This window comes from Onychostruthus taczanowskii, unplaced genomic scaffold, assembly GCF_017590055.1.
Source record: "Onychostruthus taczanowskii isolate IOZ18803 unplaced genomic scaffold, ASM1759005v1 scaffold52, whole genome shotgun sequence".
NCBI classification, from domain to species: domain Eukaryota; kingdom Metazoa; phylum Chordata; class Aves; order Passeriformes; family Passeridae; genus Onychostruthus; species Onychostruthus taczanowskii.
Genome location: NW_024502791.1, coordinates 6,589,148 through 6,615,757, shown reverse-complemented (window position 1 = coordinate 6,615,757; position 26,610 = coordinate 6,589,148). Strand labels below are relative to the sequence as shown.

The 26,610-nt window shown below is 38.3% G+C and overlaps 1 protein-coding gene across 1 annotated transcript; it reads right to left on the bottom strand.

Moving 5' to 3' along the window:
- EGFL6 (EGF like domain multiple 6) lies at positions 1 to 26,299 on the bottom strand. The gene is made up of 10 exons (XM_041416480.1): positions 26,128 to 26,299; positions 23,865 to 23,957; positions 20,984 to 21,103; positions 20,045 to 20,164; positions 19,219 to 19,353; positions 17,365 to 17,487; positions 10,090 to 10,416; positions 2,903 to 2,989; positions 1,298 to 1,563; positions 1 to 130 (listed from the first exon to the last, which is right to left on the bottom strand). Exons 1-10 carry the CDS (start codon positions 26,297 to 26,299, stop codon positions 35 to 37), a joined length of 1,539 nt encoding a protein of 512 aa, XP_041272414.1. The 3' UTR covers positions 1 to 34.
- Between the last annotated feature and the right edge of the window lie 311 nt (positions 26,300 to 26,610).

The window sequence follows — 26,610 nt, the reverse complement described above, 5'->3', positions numbered from 1 at the left end:
TAGGATTAAATGTGGTATACTTAAATTTCCATTATCAGGTATCTTCTGGGCATGGACCAGAAATTAGTATAACATTGTCCACTCCAATTTCTCCAGTTTTACCCTTCCCACGTTCTGATTCAAAAGTGACCTGTCATAAGAAAAGATATGTATTAAGGGTGAAAATATAGTTTATTACTTAGCAACTCCTAATTAGTTATAATGCTATAAATGAAGAATATTTTATTACAACATAGGACTTAATGACTTGAATCTTTGCTATTTTTAAATCTTTTGTGCATTATTTGAACTAGATTTAAAATCCCCTGCACAGATTTACAATACCAGATGGATTACTTTAATAAGATTATTTACTTTTATTGTAAAAAAATGCAAATTGAGTGAAATCCTCTTATAATAATGTAGTTTCATCGCAGCATGAGATGCTCATTAATTTCCTTTATTCAAGACATTACAACTGCTCATTTTTGATCTGTTTGGATCCTCAGGTTTTGTGTCCCTCTCCTATATATATTTACACCCTCTCGTATGTATTGAGTATAGTATGTATGCTATATATAAAGAGGGGGATTCTTTTTATGAATAGGATGTCTGGGTTTTTATTTTATATTCTGATTCTCATTTATCTAAGGGCTTTTCTACATCATTCCAGCTGTGCGAAGGACCTTTAAAAGGGCTTGCATTTCCTTTATGTTCACTGTATTCAATTATACAGTAGGAGCCTTTACACAGCACTGAAAATGTTCCATCACACAAATGGAAAGCAGGCCCCAGAATTTCGAGGAGAAACTGGCTGAAGTCCTGACTGAGGCAGTTTCAGGCACAAATCAGTGCCCAGTGTTCCCTGTTGGTATGCCCTGCTCCTCTGGTGATGGGCCTCCTTTGATTATACATGATGCCTCCTTTTCCTCAGATGGTCTGGTTTAGTGTGGTTTGAGAGTAACCTCTTCTATGAAATGAAAAATTTTCATTTTTCTAGGCATGTATGTAGGCTTCTTTTGTATGAGGTATTAAGGGCAGATTTTGATTACTTGTGTTAATTTATGATGTGATGCAGTATCTTTACAAAATGACAGAATTGCTGGCATCAGTATTCTAACCAGTTGGGGTGATTGTTCTGAAATTACAATCAGGTGATAACTTTATTGCCTCCTAAAATGTGGGCTCCTGTTTTCCATTTCAGATAAGCCTTTTGGTTGCTGATGCCTATAAAACAGTTGGTGGAACACTTGAGAACTAGGAAATCAAACCAGCATGTTCATTATGGCAATTGGCTAATAAACTGTGTCATACTTACACTGTTGGTTGTTTCAGCCCCCTGAAATATCTCTATTTTTCCAGTTCTCCACTTTTCATCTTTTTCTTTGTTCTCTTCCCAGACAGGAGCAGTTTTTTTGTTAGCCAGGAACACTCGAAGCTTTCCCACTTTCTCACCAGCAAGCCGATAACTGAAAATCAGGCAGTAGATGCTCTTTGGTTTGAGGTCAGTGAGGAGAAGTTTTAAACGCCCCACATCGTTCTTGTGCCCCACAAAAGCTGGAACTGCCATGTAGTAGCCATCACCTAGTAAAAAGAAAATAGTTTTTAAAAAATTATCTTTAATGCACTTGTGTTATTTATTAGCAATTTGAATACGTTTGCTAAGAAAATAAGGGGAAGCTGAAGGTAGTTTACTTGCATAATTTAAAATCACATTGGAGAAAAGCAGCAGGGAGTGTACTTAGCAAGAAATAAACTTATACTGTTGGAAGTCAGATCAGTTTACAGAGATGAGTTTCTATTTCACTGGCAATTACAGTCATTCTTCCTTGCACTATCTTTTGAAGGCAAAACCATCTGTTTTCCAAATGCAAGTCTGAAACATGCTGCTGTGCCTCTGTGGTCAGATTATTTCAGTACTTGAGCTAGGTCAATATTCTCTCCACTGTCCTCTGCATTGATGACAAATTCACAAGGGAACTGACAGCTTATTTCCCATGTCCTGGAAGACCAATGAAGTGACAGACACACACAAAGTCTTAAAGGAATAAAACATCTGGGGCCATAAATGAAGTCATAATCAGCAGAAGTTCAGGGAGACAGGATAAGGCCAGGATAAGGTTTTCCTGGAAGTGACAGCACAGAGAAGGGATTTAGGGAATTATGTGGAGCAGGAGAGGAAGGATTAGTGAAGAAAGACTAACATGGAAAGACTCTAAGAGGAAGAGAATGTGAGTGTGGGAACTGGTGTAAGCAGCCTGCAGGATCTGTAGGATCCACTGGTCACTACTGCAGCACTTCTGCAACATTTCTGTGTCATAGGGAAAGAGAGATCCTTTCAAACAAACTCGTCCAGCCCCACCTTTTTATGTGCATCCACTCAGCAGCCCCACATTGCTCTCATGGAGCTCTTTTTCAGGTTTCAGCAGGCTCCCATTGGTACCTGTTCATGTGTTGATTGTTCTTGAATAGGGCCCTTGCCCTTGGCTTATTCTGAGTTTGTCTTACAGTTTGAGATTGAGCAGTTATCCCAGTGATATTTAAACCTTGTAGGTGACTACATTGTCACATCCATCTAAATGACAGATGTGTGATTAATGTCCTACCAATCTTGGAGAGACACAACAAGTAGTCAATAAGGTTTCCATTGCCTTGTAGTTTGCAATTCTGAACAGTTATGTTCTAATAATTTTTCTTACATTTTGATTTATTTGTGTTGATATATATTGCTGATTACTATTTTCTATTGGACATTTCAAAGAAACAATATCCATTCCTAGCATCCTCTGCCTCTTTTCTTCTATTATAAAGATAACCCACTAATAGAAAAGAAAAATCCTGGATTCTGTTTCCCCTCCCCCCCTTTTTTGCAGAGGGTAAGCCATCAAATCAAAGCCTATCTAGATGGCAGATATCTGAATACCTCTATCTCGATCAGCAGGATTCCAGTCAAAGTCATCATCAGCATCTTGCTTCCAGTCACAAACCCCTCGACTGAAGCTGCAATCAACTGAAAAAAAAATTGGCAGAGATAATAGGAGCACTTAGGAGCATATCCTAAGTACTGTTAGAACATTTTGCTTTTTATTCATGCAGTTATTAATGTACAGATCATTCTGAAATTTTAATCTGAATTCAGATAGTGTTGACCAAGATGCAACTGCCAAAAATCAAAATATTATGTAGTAATCCTTTTTTAGCTCAGTGTCTTTTTACTCACACCTGCACATGAGTTTGTATGCTGTGACTTCTGTTTATCAATGGCCTGCAAATCCCCAAGTATAGGTGGAGCTGTTAGTGTTGAACTCTAGCATCAGGAAATGTTTGAGATCTGCCAGCTTTAGAGCTCTCCCTTCTCCATTTGTTACACTGCTGTAGTTGCAATCAGCTCAAGTTCCATTTCCATCCTTTGAGAGAAACTGGCCTCCCATAAGAAGAATCCCTTACATCAGCACCTGATAATCCAACTACACGGAGCTGGGAATAGCCCAGATCAGTTGACCTTTAGAGCACCCTGAAAAGGGTGTCAGCCAGAGCACACCACAGCCTTCATGACTGTGCAGATGAAAAGCATCACACACACAAAGGGACACTGTGCAATGCAAGCATGACAGATCAGATTAAGAGTAATACATCAGCCATCTGAATTTCCTCAGAAAGAAGCATCCTTCTTGTTATTTTAATGTATTTTATCATGAGACAGAGACATGCAGTGCATGGCATTTAGAGAGCTTTGTTGTCTAAATCCATTGTTTCTGAGACTACTGCTTTCTAAATTGGAAAAAAAATGTCAACCAGCACATCTATCTATTTTGTTTGTTTAAGATTATTGTGTGCTATGCAATGTTTTCATTTCATAGACAATAGAAGCTACTTTTTTTTTTCATGACTATGAAATTATTCAAGTGAAATTCTGTTGATTCAATTGCAAGTCAAGTTCTAATATGGGGAAACTTTCTATGTATGGGTTATAAACAGTAAAAGTATGCTTGGAAAAGGACACGTTGGAACTGGTAGCATAGTTTGGCCAGATACTGTCTCCAACATGTTCACAAAATCTTTGGTTTATATTAAAGGCTTTTAAACTAGTTCTGACTTAGCTAACACAGGTTGTCACCAAAAGATACAATACATGGGAAATTAAATACTGTATGATAAAAGTAAGCCACCTTCTTGCTCTGGTCTCGACACTGGAATTTTCCTCTGTGCCAGGTGAGGGCCAAAGGCAGCTGCTTCTTTTACCTTGGGAGCTAGGGAAAACAACTTGTCAAGTACTGAGTCATCACAGGAACAGAAAATGGAACTTTATTCCTTTATACCAGCTAACATAATTTATTTAAATAACTCAATATATGTATTTTCCACTCCACCACAAAACTCATATTCCTAACAGCAATTAGATACTCTGAATTTTAAAAAATTTGCTTAAATTGCTGTTCTCCACAGCACCGAGCCTTCTAACCTATAAGCACTGGAGCTACAGCTCCATTGAATTTCAGATTCACAAGATAAACTACACATAAAATGGTGATTTTTCTTCAGTGGCCTGATCTGCTTTCTTGCTATAATGATCAAATGGAACTGAACTCTACCAGACAGCAGGGACAGTGACTTGGAAGCAGTTTGCCAACAGCAGCCTCAAAAAATGGATAATGTCAGAGACTTTGTAATTAGGGCACCAAAGGCCCACAGATCTGCATTCAGGGCAGTGACAGCTGGTGCTGACTGGAAGAGTTGGTAAAGCAGCACCAATGAATGTTAGGGGTGTTCTCTAAGACACTGGCCTGAAAGAGGTGGTTACTCAAGAAGCATTAGTTCTCAGCCTCAGAAACCAAGGGAAATCCTCTTCTGTCTGGTGAGACAGAGGATTCCATATTCTTGTTTACACTAAGTGATCTCTAGATTACTATAAGTCGTTAAAAATTCTATAATTAAGTTTGTTTTGTATTAAGTGATTAATAGATAAGTACACTCACAAAAAAAATAATCATAAATCTCAACTTCTTTATGCATACCCTGTGAAAATAACTAATCACACATGAGATAAGGGAAAGACTGGCTTCCAGTGTTCTATCCTTTGCAAACACATAAACAGGTGATAGCTGTGATATGTTCATGACCACCTATGAAAACAGGAGGAGTTTAAAAGTGCCATTTTAGAGGAGTGAGAAAGAAGCCTTTGGATTACTGCTTGGAGAATGTATTAGTGGAAAGCCTGAAACAACTGAAGTTCATTTTTCAGCCCCATCCCATGGGCAGATGTGCTAAGAAAAGCTATGGAAATTACTTTTCCCTACTCAGCATTGCATCATATATGGAAATGCCAAATATTTTGAAAGTCATTATTTTCACAAGGACGCACATTTGTTCAGAGGGGAGGTTTTTTTCCCATGAGTTTGACTGAGCTAGGGCTTTCCATTTAAATACTCCAACATGCTCACACATAGTCAGTTTTAAGAATATACTCAGAAGAAACTGCAATCCAGAGCTTCCTAGCACCATAAAGGCTATGCCATCCACTTAACCTTTCTTCTTCTTCAAAACTGTCAAAGATTGCTCTGTGTACACCAGTGAAAACACACACTAACAAAGAGGCCTGGAGGCACTTCCAGAAGCGCTGAATTGGAGAAGATTCATGCAATCTTATGAGCTTTCTGATGAATTGCCAGAGCGTGTCATCTCTTGCTGTTCTTGTAGCTTCCCCCTGACCTAGTCCATTGCTTAGATCACCTGGATAATATTCATACTTAAGGCAAGAATTAATATACATCTTTCTCCAAATTAATTTTTGTTTACATAGACACATTTAGGAATAGGCACATCCAGACTGGTGTTAAGTTTATTCTCAAGCCATAAACTTGGCCTTGTACTTGGTGAAAGAGGCTCAGGCTGTGAAAACCTTTGCCAAAATGAAGACAGCTATGAAAATATGATCAGTTCTGGAAAGAGTGGAGTGATTTAACAGAAGACAACAGCTGCCAGAATGATTTATTTGTTAAGTTATTGAATTATACTTGAATTCACTTGAGAGAGATACGTGCAGGTGTAGCCATGTGCTATGAAGCGAAGAACAATTATGGACAGAAAAAGAGTCCAGTTTTGTTTCCAAATCTATTTTTGTTTTCAGTCAGGCATTAAAATCAGGTTTTGCACTCACTGAAAGCTATCAGCTGCATATTATGAGAAACTGCAAGCTTCAGCTTACAGAAAGGTTTCAAATATACCTTACTGTTTGAAAAGTACCTATATCTTATTCAGATCATCCTCACGCACAGCCAGGATCCAAAGTTTACTCCCTCATAAGTAATAGGCAGGAGTCATAATTAATCATTTTAGCTCTTCTGCTATCAAGTGGTCTTGTAAAAAGGCAGGTCTCCTCTCATGGTCCCTAAGAGCAAGCTCTCACCAGCAAAAGCACACATATGTCCCACTCTAGGCACAGCAAAGTCCATCCTTTTTTTGTACTGCGGATGCCCTCCCATCAACTTATATGCAGCAACAGCTGATAGGTAATCTCCACATACAAACCCCTTCATATCATGGTGCCACATGTTCTTAACCACTGATGTCATCAAACCCATTAAAAAAAACAAAACCCAGAAAAACAGAGTGGGGACTGTAAAAAAAAAAAAATCAGGCAGAATATAAGACGTAGTAAATTTAACTCAAGCTTCCTATGTATATGGTATACCACTAGGTTGGACTCACAGGAATATACCATTTCTCTGCTACCATATCCTGCTCTGAAAGAATTGCATTTGCCAGAAGTCTGACATGTATAGCTATGAACTGAGCTGTGGTGTGAGCATTAATAGCTCACAGAGTGGTGTAATTACCAGAAAAGAATGAGAGCAAACATCATGATTAACTAAAGTAATTCTCTTGCTCAGCATCAAGAGCTGTGAAGCCATAAGGGAAACAGTCCACTTTTAGTATTGCCAAATACTAATCCCTCTTTATCATTCCTGATGATACCAAAGGAAGTGTCTCTGTGTAATAAAATGGCTACATGATACTACAGGAGTTCTAAGCATGATGTGAATTTCATAAACTGATGAAGTACAGAATATAGAATTTAGTTGCAGTTGGCAATATCATTCTGAATTACCAATGACACCCAAAAAGCAATAAAGTGTTAGAAACTGTCAGAATTAAGGTTGTGCTTAGTTATTTCAGTGGAGCTTGAGTGTAGCATCTCTGCAATCCTTGCTTGTATAACCAAGTACTTTGGCCCAGCTCTCTGTGTCTTCTCCCATATGCAGAAAGGGCACTTCTCATGTAGTAAAGAGCTTTCCAATACTATGGTTTGCTCTCATTTTCACTAAACTATTTTATAATAATGAATAAATAATTAATGATGAATATTACTATCAATAAATAATTAGCTTATCAATAAATAAATACTCATATTTATTAAACGGCACCTTTCACAAGAGGACACATTGTTCTTTCACATTGGACAAGGCAAGAATCCCATGGAAAATAGTAATTTGAAGGAATTTCAAACTGTATCATAAGATACAAAAATATAAGAAAAAAATCTAAGTTTTCATTGATGACCTTAGTTTTGACATTTCTTACATGCTGTGGGCTTCACTTTGTTGTCTTTAGCTATTGTGTGAGTTTTTTTAAAAAAATCGGTAAATAGCAATTCTCACGAAGGTCCAGTATTTTGGTAGTTAGGCCTATTTTAATAATTTCCATCTCCATATATTTCCCTTTTTTCCTACAATATTTTTCTATGGCTCCCTATGTATTTATTATGTAGTAAAACTACTACAATAAAATAATACATCAATTTAAAGAGACTTTTCTATTTTTTCCTAATTAACTACTCTTCCCAGAAGACAAACAATGCCAATATTAATAATACAAAAGGCAGATGTTATGTGAATATTTGAGGGGATTATATGGAGGAATTTAATGTTGTAGTAAAGGAATCTGCTGAATAGACATCAACAAAGAAAGAAAAAAATGTACAAATTTATGAGCTGTAAATTTGAGCTAATGATGTTCTCTGAAGGATCACTCAATATCATTAAAATTGAAAGTGTTTTTAAAGCCAAATGTTCAAGCAATTAAACACCTGAATAATGACTGAATTTTTAAGATAACAAAGATCAAGTACAGCACATGGAAATTTAAAAGGAAGGAAAACACAGTATCCTGAAATGAAAATGAAAAAGTCACAATGCTTTAAGTCCTTGAATCACAGTTGGTGTCAAACAAGAAAGCCACAGATAATACAGAGTTCACAAACTTAATGAAACTGCATCTTGAGCATGCTGCTATCTCTGCATGAAGCAGCACACCAACTTTCTGCCAAAATCCCCTCGCAAAATAAAATCTCTCTAACAAATTCAGCATATTAATCTCACATCTATAAGGGAAAATTCCGGCCAGATGTGACTGGAACAAAGGCAGTATAGGCAAAACTACAGATGAACCACAATGTTTTAATATTTTCAAGCAGTAATATTGATTGTTACTGCTGCCGGCTGTAGTGTTAATTTTTGTAGAAACAAGTAGACTCTGCCTCTCTCTAACCCAGGTATATAGTGTTCAAATGTCCTAGTTTGGTTGGGAAGGCCCTTGAAAAAGAATCTCACCAATCATCAGGACAACAATATGTTATTTGGATTTTCCTATGGACAGAGGATTTCCCCTCTGTGCCCTCACTCAAACAGAAATCTGCATTCCAAATAGTGTAGCACAGAGTACTCAACCGGAAGGTTGCATAATCCCCACTTTGCAATTGCATCAGAACCCGTAGCCTGCTACAGGAGACCGAGTTCTCCTTGCATCACCAGGCAGAGAGCAGAGCCCTTTGTCCTTCCAACCAAAACCCAGGGTGACCACACCCTGGGGGCAGTATTCCTGGCAATCCTTCCTGACCTGTCCAAGCAAGCTGAAAAAGACACCTGTTGAGATGTCTGAGATCCATCCATCCATCCATCCATCCATCCATCCATCCATCCATCCATCCATCCATCCATCCATCCATCCATCCATCCAGTGTGTCCTCATTTGTTTTGTAGTAGGAAGTGCAAAACTTGCCTTTTACTGCAGTGGAAAGTGCAAAACTTGCCTTTTACTGCAAGACATCTTCCTAAGCAGTCATCCCAAATCCATAATGTTGCATGAGGCTTTTCTCTCCCTTTCCATCTGCTTTTCTTGAACTTTATATTGTTCCTGTCAGTCTACATGCATGGCCTGGCCAGATCCCTTTAACAGCAGTGGTGCCCTTCAATTAATGGGTCATTCTCCCCATTTTGGTATTGTCAGCAAATTTGAAACATGCCATTAGCACTCACTGTTAATATTTGCAGGAAGGGAGGAGTTGGGTGAGCAAAGTCCTGATTTTGTTCTGTTTATCAGCTCTCTAGAATAATTTGAGGAAGCAATATTAGTCTATATCCTCAACTTAAACTGAAACAGGCCAATTACCACTGAAAACAAAAAATGAAGGCAATTTTAGGAGAATGCCTTTGGCAAGGAAGCTTGTATTCTCCACTGTATTAAGTGAATAATTACATTTTTTTCTTGGCTGTCTTACAGAATTACAATATTACAGACCATTTTTTTTTCCAGAGGACTTTAAAATTATCCTTCCTTTAAAAAATATATACTTATCTCTCTTTCCAGGTTAAATAGCAATAAACTGAATGTTAATTTAATTTTCTCATTTTTATTATTATAATTTGAATTGCTGTGGTATAGTATTTATTATTTTTCTATACTTTGGGAAGAGAAAATGTAATGAATGAAATATTGAAAGTGTGTGTTCTTCATTGTAACTATTTTTTCCACTACTTTGAAGAATGTTTGACTGAGACAACTGTACTAAAAACCAGTTATAATAATAGAATAGCTTCAGTTGGAAGGAAACTTAAAGATCAACCAGTTCCAATATGCTGTACAATTTCTTGCTGTGTTTTTCAAAGTCTTCAAATGTATTTTCAAAAGCATTAACTAGAACCTAACCATCTTATGATTCTATGATTCATTTTCCACAAGTAAATTCTGATAAAGTGTAATGTTTTGTGATGATTTTTTAGTTTAGACATATTTACATTGAAGCCAGATACTTTAAAAAACAAACAAACTTACAAAAGACATCCCCTCTAAGGCTTCGTTCATCAATTTGATTTTCAAAATCTTCCTTCTGCTCTTCATCTGACTCATCAGCCTCCTCTTCTGCAGCAGCTGCAGTTTCTTTCTCTTCCTCACTGTAGCTCCCACCAAGATCAATACCACCTTCATAGTCCAGCAACTGCAAGTGGGTCTTAGAAGGTGGGGTCACAGCTGCTTCTGGGATTGCATTCTTGATCGTTTTATGCTTTTTCACACTGCTTTTTTGTGCAAGAAGTTTCTTAATTGTGTCCTTAGCTGTTCCAGGGCCTCTTGCGATTTCCTTCACTGACTTTTCAGGGATAACTAGAACCAAGAAGAAAATAGAAAATATTAATCTAAGGAATCATTCAGCAATGACAATGTTTTTAAATGGGACTGAGGTGTCCTTTACAAGGTCAGGAGAGCCACAGAATTAAATTCTCTACTACGAGATGTAAGTTCAGTTCTGCACAGAACTGAACACACACACGCACATGTTTGTTCAGCTCTGTACTACTGACAGCTCTGTCTGAGTTACAGTGAAAAGACCAAAGCAACCCTCAGTAATGATCTCTGGACTCCTATGTAGCACATGGGTAACACAGTTCATACAGCCCCTTACTTAAATTATTTTTACACTGGAGCTGGGGCAAAAAAACACCAAAAATCCTTCTTCAGGTTTTGGACTAAAATTGTCCATCTCCATGGACACTTTTAGTCCAAAACCTGAACAACAGCAGGGATAATAATAATGAGCATTTATCTTGTCTTTTGTGAACTTCTCTGGTCTAATTTTCCTGCCATGGCAGGCTGGAAGCTACTGAAATGGAGGGTATTTTGAGAAGACATACATCAGCTCCTCCATCATATTTCTTTTAGCTCTTATTTAATTGTGAGGGGTAAACACCAAAGTTCAGAGAAGAATCCAAAAATCCTAAATTGTTACCATCTTGCAATCCCAAGATGGACTAGAACATAAATGTAACATTTCCTGAGAATTTACCATTTTATGACTCCTCTTGGACACAAAATACTGTGTCTTATAGTTTTGGATAAAGTGGTGTTATTTTCATTATTCTGGAATTATCCTTTTGGAAACTACTATCAAATGTTGTGCACAACCATGTCATAAACTACTGACAGTTTGAGTCTTTTATGTGAACTACCTAGGGAACAATGAAAGCTGAGCAGTTCCAGTATGCTATAGAAAAGCTCTTTCATAAAGAGAAACTATTTTCATCAGTGGATCAGAATAGCCACATATACTGCTTCCCATCTTTGATTCTCAATCAGTATTGATGCTGCAGCGCCTACAGTCTTTTAGGATTAGAAATGATGGTGGAAGACAGCTATTTTTATTTCCCTCTGCTTTTGCTGTATAATGATTATACATTATCAGGGCAAGAATATGTTCCTGTTTTGCTCCTCACTTTGTATTTATGAACATTTTATAGTAGTACTTTGAGACAGATGGACTGGACTTGGAACCTTGGGTAGTACAATTTTCTCTGTGCCTCTTTTCATGAAGACACAGCAGAAGAAAAAAACACCAGTAAATAAAATAGAACTGCAGTCTAGTAGGAAAAGAGGAAAGTTCCCTGAATTTATATTCACTTCTGTAAAATACAATCCTATCACTGTGAATTTGTCACATTTTATTTATGGCAAGTACAGCTACGTGCTATTTAGTATGTCAGCAACAGAATCAGACTCGGTGTGCTCACTGTAGCATTTAGGTGGTTTTGAGATTGCTGTTGGAGTAAACAGATGCCAATAAAATGAAAGTCAAACTTGAGGATTTGTTCTTCCTTCTTTTGGATAAAACTTATAGGCTTGCCTGTCAAATACTTGCAAATAAGCTCTTTACTAATACTCCACTAAGTATCCTCTGGAGGGTGATGTCATGAAGGATGTAAGGTTCCCTAGGTCAAAACTCAGAATTCAGCAATAAGAATTAACAGGATAGCTTAATTCCAAGCAAATTTCCTCTTGACTATCAGTAACAAGAAACTTCACCCTTTTAACAGAGAGGCTATGGGGATTTTCAAGGCTACAGGACTGACTGTTCAGCAAACCTGAACATCTGCTTTCAGTTTCTGCTTTGAAGTTTTCCTCATGAAACGGAAAATTCTTACAGTTCAACATAATAACCTATGTGGTGTCAGAAAACCAATCTCCTTGTATGTGCAAAATTTAGCAGAGTGGAAAATCAGCCGACAGGAGTGACAAAAATAGCGGGATGAAAATGTATAAATTCCCATGTGCTTGCAGACTCCAATTTGCTGCTGTGCTATGAAAATCTCCATCCTTGCGGAGACAGAGACTCTAGACACTAAGCATATTTTAGGACACAGAACTAGTCTTCTTCCTACTTGCATTCATCTTTAGAGTAGCCAGAGGTGTAGATTTAAGGCTTTTTATATCTAGCCATAAATTGCAGGAGGACTAATGCAATGTAAGGATACACCACCTTAAACTCTGTCTGTTCTTTTGATTCCATGGCCTGTGGACTTGCCTGAATGAGCAGCTCCCCTTCTATGGTGCTCTGGCTTCTCTGGTGCTACACCTGAGGAAGTGATTTTTCAGGACTGTTTGCCTCAAAATATGTAGATAAATGCAAACATGTTGGTCACAAACATTTGTGCACTTATCAGTCCATGTGACTGCAGAGAATTTTGAAAAAAGTGCAAAGAAATGTATTTTTTTGTATTTTTTGAGTATTCCACCTCAGCTCAGCTCTTCGTTACCTACCTTCAGGAAGCATGCAGTTTCTGTTTATTGCCCTAATATGAAAATATCCCAGTTTTCAAAGGGATTTTCTTTCTTTGAATTAGAGAGAATTACGGCAAGAAGTAGAAAAACAAAGGCAAACAGTGGCCGAGGGCAAAAAGTAAAACTTTTCTGTCATCAGAAAAACTCACAGAATTATACAAAATTATAAACCTGCAGAAATGGTTTGATGTAGGATGTCTAATGACCAAGTTGTAGAAGTTGAGTTGAAAAAAATACATAAAGAATATATGCTAACTTTGACTCTGTGCTGCATTGTGTAAAGGGAAGTAGTCAGGGGATGATACAGGAGAGGCACAGACAAGGGTCTGTTTTCCTTCCACACACCCTGTGAGTGCAGCTGGTGCTGGCCCTGACCATCCAGGGGATGCAGCTGGAGACAGCTCGCTCTGCACTCCAGCAGGCACCCCACTGCTTCCACCCTCACACCTCACAGAGCATTTAAAAACCTGGTGAGAGACAAGCCTAGGAGGCTGGCTTACAAATGCTTTCATAGCTCCATTTATAGCTTCTCTATGTCAGAGTTGAAGAAGTCTTGAGGGAGACAGACAACAATCTACCACCTGTAGGTGCAGTCTGTAGATGTGAGCAAAGATTAGATCAGCATGACATACTTCCAGAAATCATCCTAAAATTATCAGCCTCTTTTAGATGCTCTTAAGAGAGTCTGAGAGCTTTCATAGATAGGTTAAAAGACAGATTCTGGGTTATTATGTTCTTCTAAGCACCATGGAACATCATCTACCAATATGTGACGCTACCCTATTTAATTTCTAAAATTTCAGAAATCATCCTAAAATTATCAACCTCTTTTAGATGTTCTTAAGAGAGTCTGAAAGCTTTCAAAGATAGGTTAAAAGACAGATTCTGGGTTATTATGTTCTTCTAAGCACCATGGAACATCATCTACCAATATGTGACGCTACTCTATTTAATTTCTGAAATTTTTACTGTCTTATTTAGGGAAGGATACTTTGAAAAATCAGGTCAAGTTTGTTACACTGGATTGTGCTTCATACATGACTATACCAGCCAGCAAGGCATCTAGTAGGACATGTGTGGTGACAAAAGCCTAACTGTTGCTCACTGAAGAGTGACAGCAGTATTTGACTCCATACTGAATTAAATTTTAAGAATATCACCAGTGATATGACAACAATCGTTTCTGAAGCTTTGAAACTTTATTATGTCAAACCAACATTTCTCAGGACTGGCAAGTTAATAAGAAAGCAAAGTTATATATAGGGTCTAAGGGTTACCCTATCAGCAAAAAATGAATGACTAATACAAGAGGCAGAGAGACAGCCAACATGAATTTTTATTGACACTTGATACCCAGCAAAGTAACCTCTGCCTCTAGCTGGGCAATAACAGGAGTGTCATTGTTGAGCTCCTTAGACTGATACCTCTAGACTTAAATATAGTAATCCTTTTTCCTGTTGTTTTGTAGGACCAAAAAAAGTGAATCAAAAATAGGTTCTTTTTTTTTCCCTAGGAATCTTAATTGCTTATGGAACCTTGTGAGACTCTATTCTTAAATAAAAGCTGAAATATAGATATGGCAGGGGAAATGTGGGTTTTCAATGCACAATAGGAAATCAGGAAACACATGAACCTGGGAACAGTAACAGATTGCAGCAAGATAGGGGCCAGATGTGGAAATGACTAGGACCCTTTTAGGGATTGTTCAAATCTGTCCATCTCTATGGATTCTCAAACGTGTGTGCTACAGACAGTTCAGAAATGGTCTCCAATGTTTCGTAGATATAGGAGTGTTAAATGGCAAAAGGGTGCCTTAATAATCACAGGTCATATCCCCAGCAGCAGTGTTTGCAGCCCGACATTTCAGCAGCTTTCTCCAAGGCAGTGTATTGACATAGAAATTGAATGGAAGAATTTCCACCACCTTCTTTGCAAAGGTGAATTATATATTATGTCAATAATTAGGTTATTTTATAGCAGAGATGTAGCCACAGGAATTTCATTATGAGCATTGTGCTTAATTGTTCTCCTTTCATAATCCAAAAATTAAGCTATATATTAAAATAGTTTTCATTTTTTGAAAAAAGCAAATAATGCTTCCATGGTAGCCAGGTTTTTTATATACTAGAGACAATTGCTATTAAGAACTAATGCTTCCCTGTGAAAACAGGATTCCATCTCTGTGGGAATAATTATGTGGAGTATTAGAGACTTATTTAAGAAGGATTTTGTTCAGCTGTGGCACAAGCCCTGCTGGGAACTGGAATGGGCCACAGGAACTGTAGCCATTGTCACCAAAAGAAGTGTGAAGCCGCAGCCTTCAGTTCCTAAATGCCCAAGATGGTGTCCTCATCCCATTAAACCCCATAGCAAATTTTCTTTTTGCTGCATAAAGGCAAAGCTTTTCCACAATTGCCATATGACATGGAGAACATTCAGTTTCACTGTTGGCTGGTACATCCAATTGTTTGTGTCACTGTTTGAAAAAAAACATTTTCCCCAGTAGCAAGACACATCCTGTCCCTATGAGTTACACTGGTCAGATGTTCTTGAGGATTGCAGTAAAAGTCAACTATTGAAACAGTCAGAGCTAAAAGAAACTCCTCCACTTCCCTTTAAAGAGAAGGTATATGTGGGAGAATTACCACCAGAGAAACCAGTCTCTATTTAGCATCTCTACATTTCAGGGTTCACCTACTGCTGGTTGTATTTTAATCTTCCTCTGTTGTTGTTTACAACTTTCTAGCTGGACCCTCAACTTTTGACCTGCCTGTGGCTCTGATTGCTCTCATTACTGTATGTTATTCTTCTATACTCTCATAATCTCCTTCCCATTTAGTGTGTTCTATTAAGTTCTATGAATGGCATGGATCCTTCCTCTGCTGAACAACAAATGGATTTCTGTAACTGGAAATATGACAGGAGGAAGTAGGCAGAGGGCAAACTATGTAAGAGAAACACCTGTGAGACAATAGGAATCATCTGACTTCAGAACTGTTTTTTTTACAGGGCTAGACATCAAAAAATTTCTCTCCACAACTGAATATATTTCTGTTACTTATATGTAAGCAATCATTCTTGTTGAATTGTTGTTGCTTGATGAAAGAATATTTTATGCATGGAGTTAGTAAAAAAGAAAATTTCCCTGGAAATTTTTTACCTTCTAATTAAAAAGGCAAATAAATGAAAAAAAAAAAAAAACCCAAGCCAAAAAAACCCCCATACTATTTTTCTCAGAGATGTATTTGTTTAACATTTCACCTGTGCTACACTTTGTTTTAACAAAACCATACCAAGATGTGTCATGTCAGTTTGCTTTGATGTCCAGTCAAAAGCATCCTTCCATTTCAGTGAGCTGCAGTCACATATCACAAGAGGTGTGGTCCAGCAAGGAACCTGGCTCCTAACATTGAATTTGAGAAGAAGAATGCTCTAAACAGCTCTGCTGTGGTAATCTGTGTCCATATCAAATGGTTCATTAACAGCTAGATTTTTGTGTGTTTATTTTTGCTTGTTAAAAGTCAACATTTTTTTACTGAAAGTTGAAACTTAACAAAATGGTGCTCTCCTGTGAGGGCCAGGAGTTGGACTAGTGGGTCCTGTGCAATTCAAAATATTTGTGAAAATATTAATTTATCAATGTGTAGTGTAAGTTTCAATTGCTACCATAATGGGAGTAGGAACATGAACAATACAGGGACTCAGAGGACATCTGTGACCATGAAGTATAATCATAAGACATATTTGATCAAGCATTACTTGAAAAGATTTATATATTATGTAGACTTCATCTGCTACAGACAAAAACTTTTAAAATGTTTGAGTAGAGGTCAAGTGTCCCCTTGAGGAAAACATCTTTAATGATGTTGCAGGAGAAACATTTGCCAGGATTAATAAAGGTATAAATTAAAAGGTTCATTTTAAATATAAAGAAAAGGACAGTCTTTCTTTCTTTCTTTCTTTCTTTCTTTCTTTCTTTCTTTCTTTCTTTCTTTCTTTCTTCTTGAAGGGTCATATTCAGTTAAAATGGGAAATGACATCTTTATAGGACATCTTCCATATTCAATAGACAAACAAAGTGAAAAGAATTTAACAGAGAAGTCACAGCTTTTCTCCCTTTTCTCATTTTTTGCTAAGTTAGCCTTCTGGGAGGGACAGCACATCCCTCCAAGGAGCTAACCTTGGGAATTCATTGAGAAATCACAGTAGATTTTTTTTTAACTATTTTCTCTGTTTCTTCAAGACAAATTAATTTCTCTGTTCTACTTGCAATTCCTAGAGATGAGACTTGAAGACTTACAGGCAAAATTAATTTGAACAAGGGATACTTGTATTGACTATGCTGTGAGTCATGCAGTTAATATATTATTTTGTGGAGAGGTCTTGCTTGGTTGGTATTGCAGCACTGTTCAGCATGACTTTTCTGAGAACATGCCTTGTAACGATCAATTATTGGAGACAAAAAATACAGCACTATTCCTGCCATCCAGTGGTACTCACCAGCACAATCAAATCCACTGCCTTGGTAGCCCTGCTTACATTTGCACTGGAAGGATCCCGGGGTGTTGAGGCACTCTGCATGGAGGTTGCACCTGTGTGTGTTTGTCACACATTCATTTACATCTGGGGGGAGATAGAAACGCTTCAGTGAAAACTGTGCTGAAAGCCAAGGCTCCTGACAGCCTGTTTGTGCCCCCATCTCAGCCAGGTACTGTAAGCTCTAATGTTAGACCAAGCCAGAGCAGTGGCCATCAGAGGCAGAGGATTCACACTAGGACAGAATGCTTGGTGTCCCTCCAAACACGCAGATGCTGGCGTATGCATCCATGGAAAATGTCCATCCCAGTAAAGACAAGGTGAATGCAGTGTTTTTCTGACTGAGGACAGGATTCAAACTACAGGTTACACACACTCTTCTATTAACAAAATTCACCAAGTACCAAGAGAATGGGTGACAGCAGTTAAAAAAGAGCTCACCAAAACATTCTCATTTTTTCATTCACTGTAGAAAGAATGCAATGGAAAGTAACCCTGAGTGTGCCAAGATGTTAAGATCTTTAAGCTACCTCTCGCATTCCAGCATATATATATGATGCTGCATGAAAACAAGTTATAAGGAAAATTCAGTAGAAAATACTACATTCAACTCACAGCAAAATGTACAGGCACAAAGAATATTTGATTTTGTTCCGTTACAAAGATGTTTCTGATTTATCCCACATGAGGGAGTCATGTTGGTGCACAAATGTTTGTACCATTCACATTTTATCCAGATTGCATCATTTTTAGCAGCTGACAGGTCCTCTCATAATGTAAGTCAACAAACAAACAAGTAGCAGGAAGACTGACTCAAAAGTCTGGTGTGTCTGAAAGTGAGATTTAGGTTTGCAAATAAAATCCTCGCCACTGAGACCATTTTGATTTTTCTCCCATGCATACATATGAGAAAAGAAAATATTTTTCCCACTTGAAGTCTCTCAGGGTTTGCAGACTTGAAATGCAAACTTAAGTCTCCAAACCTACGTTATGATCTTCCTCCCACTCCTCACTTCCAATATCAATTAAATATAAACAAATCCCATTAGTTCTCTTTCCTATGCACATGTAGTAGTTCCAACACTTCCAGGCCCTTGTGTAGGCAACAGCTTGAAGAATACTCCTGCAGCACATGCTGCAGTAACTTATATTTTGCTGTTCTTCCAGCATTCAGCTAATGGATTGAAACAGGAGTTAAGCATGCTTTGACATTTGTTTTAACACCTGAGCATGTCAACATAACTTTTTGCCTGTATTTATTTTTGTTAGGGAGAAACTTGTTCGTGCAACAGAAACCTGAAAAGTAATTGAAACCTGCTATTTCCATTCTTTTCTTTTTCCCTCAAGTTCTGTTCAAACCATACAAATAACTGTTTTTACAGTCATTAAGACACTTACTTCACATTCCTCAATAATGACATGGAGAAAGGAAAAAAATACAGTGAGACTGCTTATTCATCACAGTTTGAAACCAAGACAAAAAAATGGTTCTTTAACTAAACCTTTACCAGAAGTAGCATTTTTTTAGTCAACAGTTGCCAACTTAGAGCAAGCTCTTGCACATCTTGACTTGGCACGATGAGGGAATTTAAATTGCAAGTGCCAGTGATTTGGTTTTTCACAAGTCTACAGAAAAAAAAAAAAAAAACACCAAACAAGAAAAACCAAAGAAACCCAGAGAAAAATTCAAAGTCCCATCAAGAACATTCTTAGTGTGACACCTTTTACCCATTTTTGAGGCAGCATCCCCAGGACAGGACAACGTGCTGGGGGCATCCACAGGGAAGATGTGCTCTGTGGGAATGGGCTAGCCCTTACCTGCACAGTTGTAGCGGCCGCTGGTGTATTTCAGTTCATATCCCAGCTGGCACTTGCAGTAGAAGCTTCCAAACGTGTTGACACATCTGCGGTTGTACGAGCAGACAGCTTTGCCAGTGGAGCATTCATCAATGTCTACAGCAGGAGAAGGGATGCTGGTCAGATCCATGGGAAGGTAAAATAGGAAAAAACTCACTGGGATTTGCATGAGACTGATTTGTTCTTGACTGTCACAAATAAACTTAATAAATAAATCTTATAATTTCACATTTGGTGATGGCTTTCACAAGTGTTCTTATGAGTGAAGCAGTGAAATGTGAACTAACTTTATGGAAGAACACAGTACCAAGTATTATAAGCAATGCTTTCTTCATCACTGGAAACTCACAGGCAATGTTGAGGCTTCTGGAGAAAAATTGAGAAGTTTGTATCGTGGGTCATCACAATAAAAGAAAGCCCTATCCAAAGAAAATGCCCAAATCCTTTAACACATTATGTCAGCAGGGCAGCTTCCTGCAGGCAAAGCACAGTAATTAATGGCCTCATACCAATAGGGAGAAACCAAATCTGTGGATGACTCTAAATTATGTCAAAACATTGTATTATTTACTGGGGATGAGAGTTATCCAAAGAATCACATGGCCAATAGTTCAAGAAAAATTATTTTTAAAAAAAATATTAAAACTTTACATCACACTGAGAGTAACAAAAAGCATTATTTAAGCCAGCAAGGAAGGTTAACTACTTCCTAATCTTTCCCCAGAATCTTATGGCTTTTTATGGGGATCCTGCAGAAAAGAGCTGAGAGTGAGCTCTCTAAACATACCAATGCATGTCCTTCCATTTGGTCCCAGCTGAAGGCCACCTGATGGACAGAGACACTGCACCTGCCCTTTGACTTCTTCACATCCATACTGGCAATTCGCCATGGCACATGTCCCAGAACCTGAAATGAGTATTTAAAATAACAAGAAGAGCAAAATTCTAGGCAGGAATCACACAATTTAAAGTTACATATGGAGAAACACACAAATTAATCAGAACAGCAAAAATCCATTCATTATAAAGAAAACTGTTTATAAATTAACATATAAAAAATTCAGGAGTCTATGAGATATTTTCTACAAACAAAACCCTCTCACCAAAAAATTAGAAGCTTCCCCAGGTCTGAAAAATCTGGCTGGCTAAAAAAGCAGAATGCTTTCCATTTCATGCTGGCTTAAAGACAAAGAATGTAGGTAGAAATACTTATTTTCATAAGTTTAGATAAGCCTTAGATCATACAGCAAATGTTTGCAAGAACAGTTTTCAGCAACTGTCAAAAGCATATTAACACAGATAAAATATATCAGTTGTGGAGCACAGAAAGGTAAAGCAAGGAAGAATGGCATGAAATTCAGCAGAGTAAAAAGTAATCTGTATTGGTGCTTTGCTTGAATACATTCATTCTTATTCAACAGATGAACTGGCAGGACTATACACTGAGGTCATTCTAGCTGTTCTTCATCTGAAGCAACACTATCAAAGACTTTTAATTCTGTCAGGACCAAAACACCTCTGAAGACCAAAATATAAGTATGACCTAGTTTGCTTTATCCAGGAACTACCAAATAGGAAGCCTCTTTCAGCTGTGGCAGTACCAGAGAGCAGGGGCAAAGACCCTATTCTGAATAAGTGAATCAGTTCATCACAAGAAGAAAATCTGCTGGGATTAGATGTGGTTAGATGATCTTGGTGTGTCTGTTCCATCAGCTCTATTACTTACTTGCACATGTGCCATCTGGCATGAGCATGTACCCGTTGAGACAATAGCACTTGTAGCTGCCATGTGTGTTCATACATCTGTGCTCACAGGGACGTGGCTTCAGTCCACATTCATTCAGATCTGCAGAAGTCATTGGAACTGAGTGAGTGCTGGGCTTTTTTACATATATTCATGCATAGGGGTGGATAATATTGCCTAATGTGTGGAGTTCCCCAGAGTGAAATTGTCTGGATGGAAAATAAGCCAGCCCCTTGCAAGATGAGAATTTAGCAGACCATCTGGCTGAAAGACTGCTAGTAAAACCAACATACACAGACCTCTACACTTGAAAACTTAATGCAAACTCTGGCCACATTTGGCAGCTTGTTAGGAAGAAGTGGAGGGGTGGAGAGAATCACAGCTAATCTTTTTTTGGGAGTTTTTAATGGATTTTTTCTGGTTCTAACTCTCCAGTTGACCTCTGTATTAAAAAGGCAAAAACATGAGACTAAGAACAGCAAAACAGTTTGAGATAAAGTGAAACAAAGATTTTTACTTTAATTTTTCTGAGCTACACACTGGCACCAAGGTTATCAGTAGCAGAAATGAAATAAAATTTATGATAATAATAATGTGACTTCAAAAGGATCTCAAAAGTCTCAAAATCCTGAGAATAAAACATCCTAAATCCTTCTCAAAATCCAGGATTTAAGGGCTTTTCAGAAACTACATCAATTTCAAATTCCCAACATCTATCCTTCACAGGGAGAAAATGAGAATTCTAAAACGTTTATTTGTGTGGTATAGGGTGAGCAGTGCTGACAATGATATTCGGCCTATGACAAGGGGACAACATCTGTGTTTTTCACTTCCACGACCTACCACCTCTGCCTCTTGCAGTGATTAGTAAATAGATAGAACTCATTAATAGAATGCACCAGCATATGCAGCCTGTTCAATATGTGTTTAACAGGATATATGACTGATAACATAATTTCAGTAAAGATGCAGCTCTCCAGGCAAGCACTGAGCTTGTGCAACTCCATTTCCAATGGGAGAAGCATCTGTTCTTGTGCCACACCCTGCAGACCACAGGAACAAAACCTCCAGGCCATTCAAAGCACAAACTTTGTGGAGGTGCACAAGTGCTTTTTACAGCTCAGTCCAGGGAAGAGAGAGGGTTGCATTCTATTATTCTCACAGGGTCTGTTTGAAAAAGGACAACCTGTCTGTTTGCAAATCACGCTGGATTGTTGTGCTGCTGTGACTCCACTAAATAACTAAGACTCTCTTAACAAAGAAACTACAGAGCAAACTAGAGAACAAAAGTTATTCCACTTAGACCATACATTTTCAAAAGTGCTTATCTGTACCTATCTCTCACAATGCACAGATAGCATACACAGCTCTAAAAAAGAACCTATGGAGATAAGGCTGATTTAGCTCAGACTTGGTGGCAGACTAATACAGTCCCCTTATCTCTGTTATTTTAGTTAGCTCATGTTGAGCTTGCTCAGCAGGACATTCTGCTGTAAGGACAGACCAAGGCTACATCTGCCAGTAAATTGGAAGTGGGTATTAGCACTCCTGGCTGATGGGACATGACCACCTATACAGCCATATTGTTAAAACAAACAGCTCTTGGACACTCCTGGCCAGTATTGGCCACCACCCCGCTGAAAAAATCCTGCTCCTGCTTCAGAAGGTAGAAAAGCCCAGGAGCTAACAGGGAGTCTGTGCAGTGCTTCCTCCGAGCCTCATCTCAGAACCTGCTGAAGTGCACAGGTGACCAGGCTGCCTATGGAGAGCATGTCAAAAGCACATGGAGTTACTGCGCAGAAAGCACCTAAAAGCTGAGGGCTTCTCTCTTGCCTTTTAGAAACATTTCAGCTGCCAAATAATTTTTGAGGTTAAACTTCTGTATTTAGAGGCTGAAGTTGTAAGTGGTACTTATATATCTGTTACATATAACCACAGCTGCTGTTTCTCTTTCCTCTCTAGTGTAGTGAGGAGTTAATTTCTTTCCCCGTGAGAAACAACAAAAGATGTATTTTACCAAAATACTTAACAGCACATCTTTAGAGCATATTGTTTGAAAATACTCTGTAATAAATGGGCTGTTTTGACTATAAAAAATGTGTGTTTAGCGTGTCAATGCAATATTTTCAGGCAAAGTCTGCAGGAGCTTAGGAAGGTAGCAGGGACAGTCCTAGTCATTTGTGTCATGTTTCCATCATAGCACCTACAGTTCACTCATTTGCCTCTCCATGCACAGTGTCCTACTCCTTTCATCTGATCCAAGAGAGGGGTCTCGTATTTTGGAACAGAAAAAAAAAAAGCTGAGTTCTTACCAATTTGTTAACTGAAATATTTTCATATCAAATTCCAAATTTATGGGGGAAAAATGGTGCATTTAAAGTTTCTGAAAATGCAATTCTAAGGATTCCCAATGATGGTTCTCAGAAATACCACCAGCATTTATAAACAGCCCAGGCAGATTGCTAAATTATACATCTACAATATAATTGCAAGTCTTTCTGACTAGAAGAATAATTTAAAAAGAAACATGGGCTGCTAGTTAAGAAAATAACATGGGTTCTGGAATTGGCTTCCATCTCTTCTGATACCTTCCTATATAATCTCTCCATGCCTTAATCCTCTGACTATAAACATGAGTTTGCCCTTGTCATCAGCCCATAGGAGATAAACAATATAGTTTCAAACTTTTGTCTGCTGAAGGAGGCTTAGAGCTTGCCTGGGATGCTGGAGATGCAAAAGTCTTAAATTCTTAAGTTCTTCTACTAAATGTCCTGGTTTACTGCTTTGGAAGATGACAAAAACCATAGTACAAGACAAGGAAACAGAAAACCAACAGTCTCCTTTCTGGAGCATATGCACAAACCTTGATTACAGGATTTCCCTGTAAATCCAGGGAAACATTTGCATTTGTTTGGTCCCATGCACTCGCCATGCTTGCAACCATGTCCACAGGTAGCTGGTGGAGTCAGGCAGAGAAAGGAGAGAGAAAAAAAGTTAGAAATATTCTATTTGAGAACTTTTGCTCTGCTTAGTTGCCTAAAAGGTTTTGCATAAGTTCAGCATCCTCCACACTACTCCCTCTAGTCTGAGCACAGTAACTACTGATTAACACTTTATTTGGGCTTGAAAATAGGGGCACTAACATTAATTACAATAATTTGGTTTTTTCCAGGTTTGTAAAGACAAAAGGCCTTTACACTCTTTTATTTATTTTTCTGCAATGGTTACAAGACACATTTAGTTTTGTACTCTTGCCTTTTTCCTTTTTTTAGGAAGCCTATGTGAGAAGCAGCTGGCCAGCAGCTTGAATTGCCACACTTGGCATCTGGAGCAGGAAAGAGGCAACAGCACTCTCCTAGAGCCAAAGCACACACATAATCCTATAGCAGTTTACAGTCTTGGAACTCCTCAGTTACAGCTGAGGAACGTGTCTATCCCATGGTGGAACATCCAGAGCACATCTGTCATCAGGCAACTGTCCTTAGCACACATCCCAGCAAGTATATTTGCATCATGTTTACAATAATTTGAGAGGGCAACATTTAACCTGGATGCATTAAAAAGCAACTCTAATTCCTCTGGATCAGCAATCAGAAATTAAATGCTGACTTCTATAAGCCTTAAGCCTCCTGAAATCACTTTAATTGTCAGCATGGGTGTTATTCAGGAAGAGCAAACATGCATTTATAGCAGGACTATCTCTGAGGAAACAGGGAAAGAGTGTGCACCAGGATGTGAATTTCGATTCCTTATGTAGTTAAGCTGATCTGCAAACTATAGGAACGTTTAGTTACTATATGGTAAAATTAATATTAAAATTATTTTTTCTGAATTCAAGTATCTTCCCTACCTTAACAGATACATTCAGATGTACTGAAGGTACTAACTCTGCAGATTGAGGCATTTTTCTACACTTCTTCCAGCCCTGAATGCAATGTGGCACACTGCAAGACCAGCTTGCTCCCCTGGGATCCAAAGCATCCCTGCTTGGGATGTTCTCCCATGGCATGGACACATTTCTCTTCTGTAACTGAGACTGCAAAAAACCAGCTTACAGTGTTAGCACTGAAGCAGTGAAAACCAGCACATCTGGATTTACAATGCAGAATTACATTATAGGTGGCTTAAAGTGACTTGCCAAAGAAGAATCTTCAAATTTTATGAAAACCTATTGCTTTAAAACAAGACAACCTACTTCACTGGCTGATCAAAAGCTACATTTGCCAGTTATCTCTCCAGGTATTAATTGGCATGAAAACTAAAGTGCAATTAAGCAATGTAAGAAATACTACAATAATCCCTTTTTTCTTTTTTAAAAATGGCATATCATATATAGAGAGCAGAGACATTTTAACATCTTTCCCTTTTAGCATATGGATGTTCAGCAATGAGTAATCTCAAGCCTCTATACACATTCGCTAGATATAAAAGGCCAAACTCTCTGGGACAACAAGTGCAATATCTGAAAAAGATCTAAAACATATATTTTATGATTTTGTTGTGTTTTGCCCACGTACAGCTGGAGAGAAAGATTCAACACTGCATTCTCCTTGGGATATGTAGACCTTCCACAAATTAGAAGTGTCTTAAGAGTCATTGTGTCTTCATTAAGCAAATGATCCACACACCCGAACACTGGCTGGCTACCCAAGCTCAAGTCAGGGCACTTATTGCTTGAGTTTTATTTATGTTTTTAGAAAGTTAAAATCCTCTGGTTCTCAGAGGCTGTGTAATCTGAAGATAAAGGACACCAACTGATATTAAATCATTTTAGGGGTCCTTATAGAGCATTAGAAAACTGCATTTATGGCACGTACTCAACAGCTGTAACAGCGTAGCCACTGACCAGGGCTGTGCAGGAGGTTAGAACAGATGGTGCCTTCTGGATCTAAGAATTTCTGCACGTGCAAGTTATGGTTTGGTGTTATTTACCCAAAGTTCTGGGTAAATACCATTTTTTTGAGAAGATGGTCCCTCAAGCATGTTTTATCTGCTCTCTCACAGATTTGGAGATTTCACTCCTCAGGAGTTTTCCTTCTGTAACTTCTGGCAGACATGTAAGAAACCTCCTTATTAGTACCAAATACACAGCAGCAGAGAGGAACCAAGCAGAAAGTTAATGTTACCTTCACAGTGGCCCTTGTTCTTTCTCCAGCCAGGACAGCACTCCAACCTGGAGCCGTAGCGGCACACCCCAGGCTGGCTCACAGCCCCCAGCTGCCCACGAGCTCTCGAGCTGTGTAAGGAAGGACAAACAATAACTCCAGGAGGAAAATGCTCTAATCCATTCCTCTGCATACCCCTCTGTACAATTCTCTTATGTTTTATCCACTGTCAAGCATTTTCATTTCACCAAACCTAGAGCGGTGTTCCTAGACAGGAATACAAACTTCCATTTGACCAGAGAAACTGGGAGGATGGGAATGTTTCACCTGCAATAAATTAACTGTGCAAGGTCAACCCTTTCTAATGAGAAACATGGCAAAGGCAAAAAATACAGCCAGCTCCTTGCAAGAATGAGTCATCTTAATATCAGTGAAGTCAATAGGGCTGCCTCAGTTTGTGTCACATGAACAACTGGATCAAATACATGATGCCATAACTGAGAG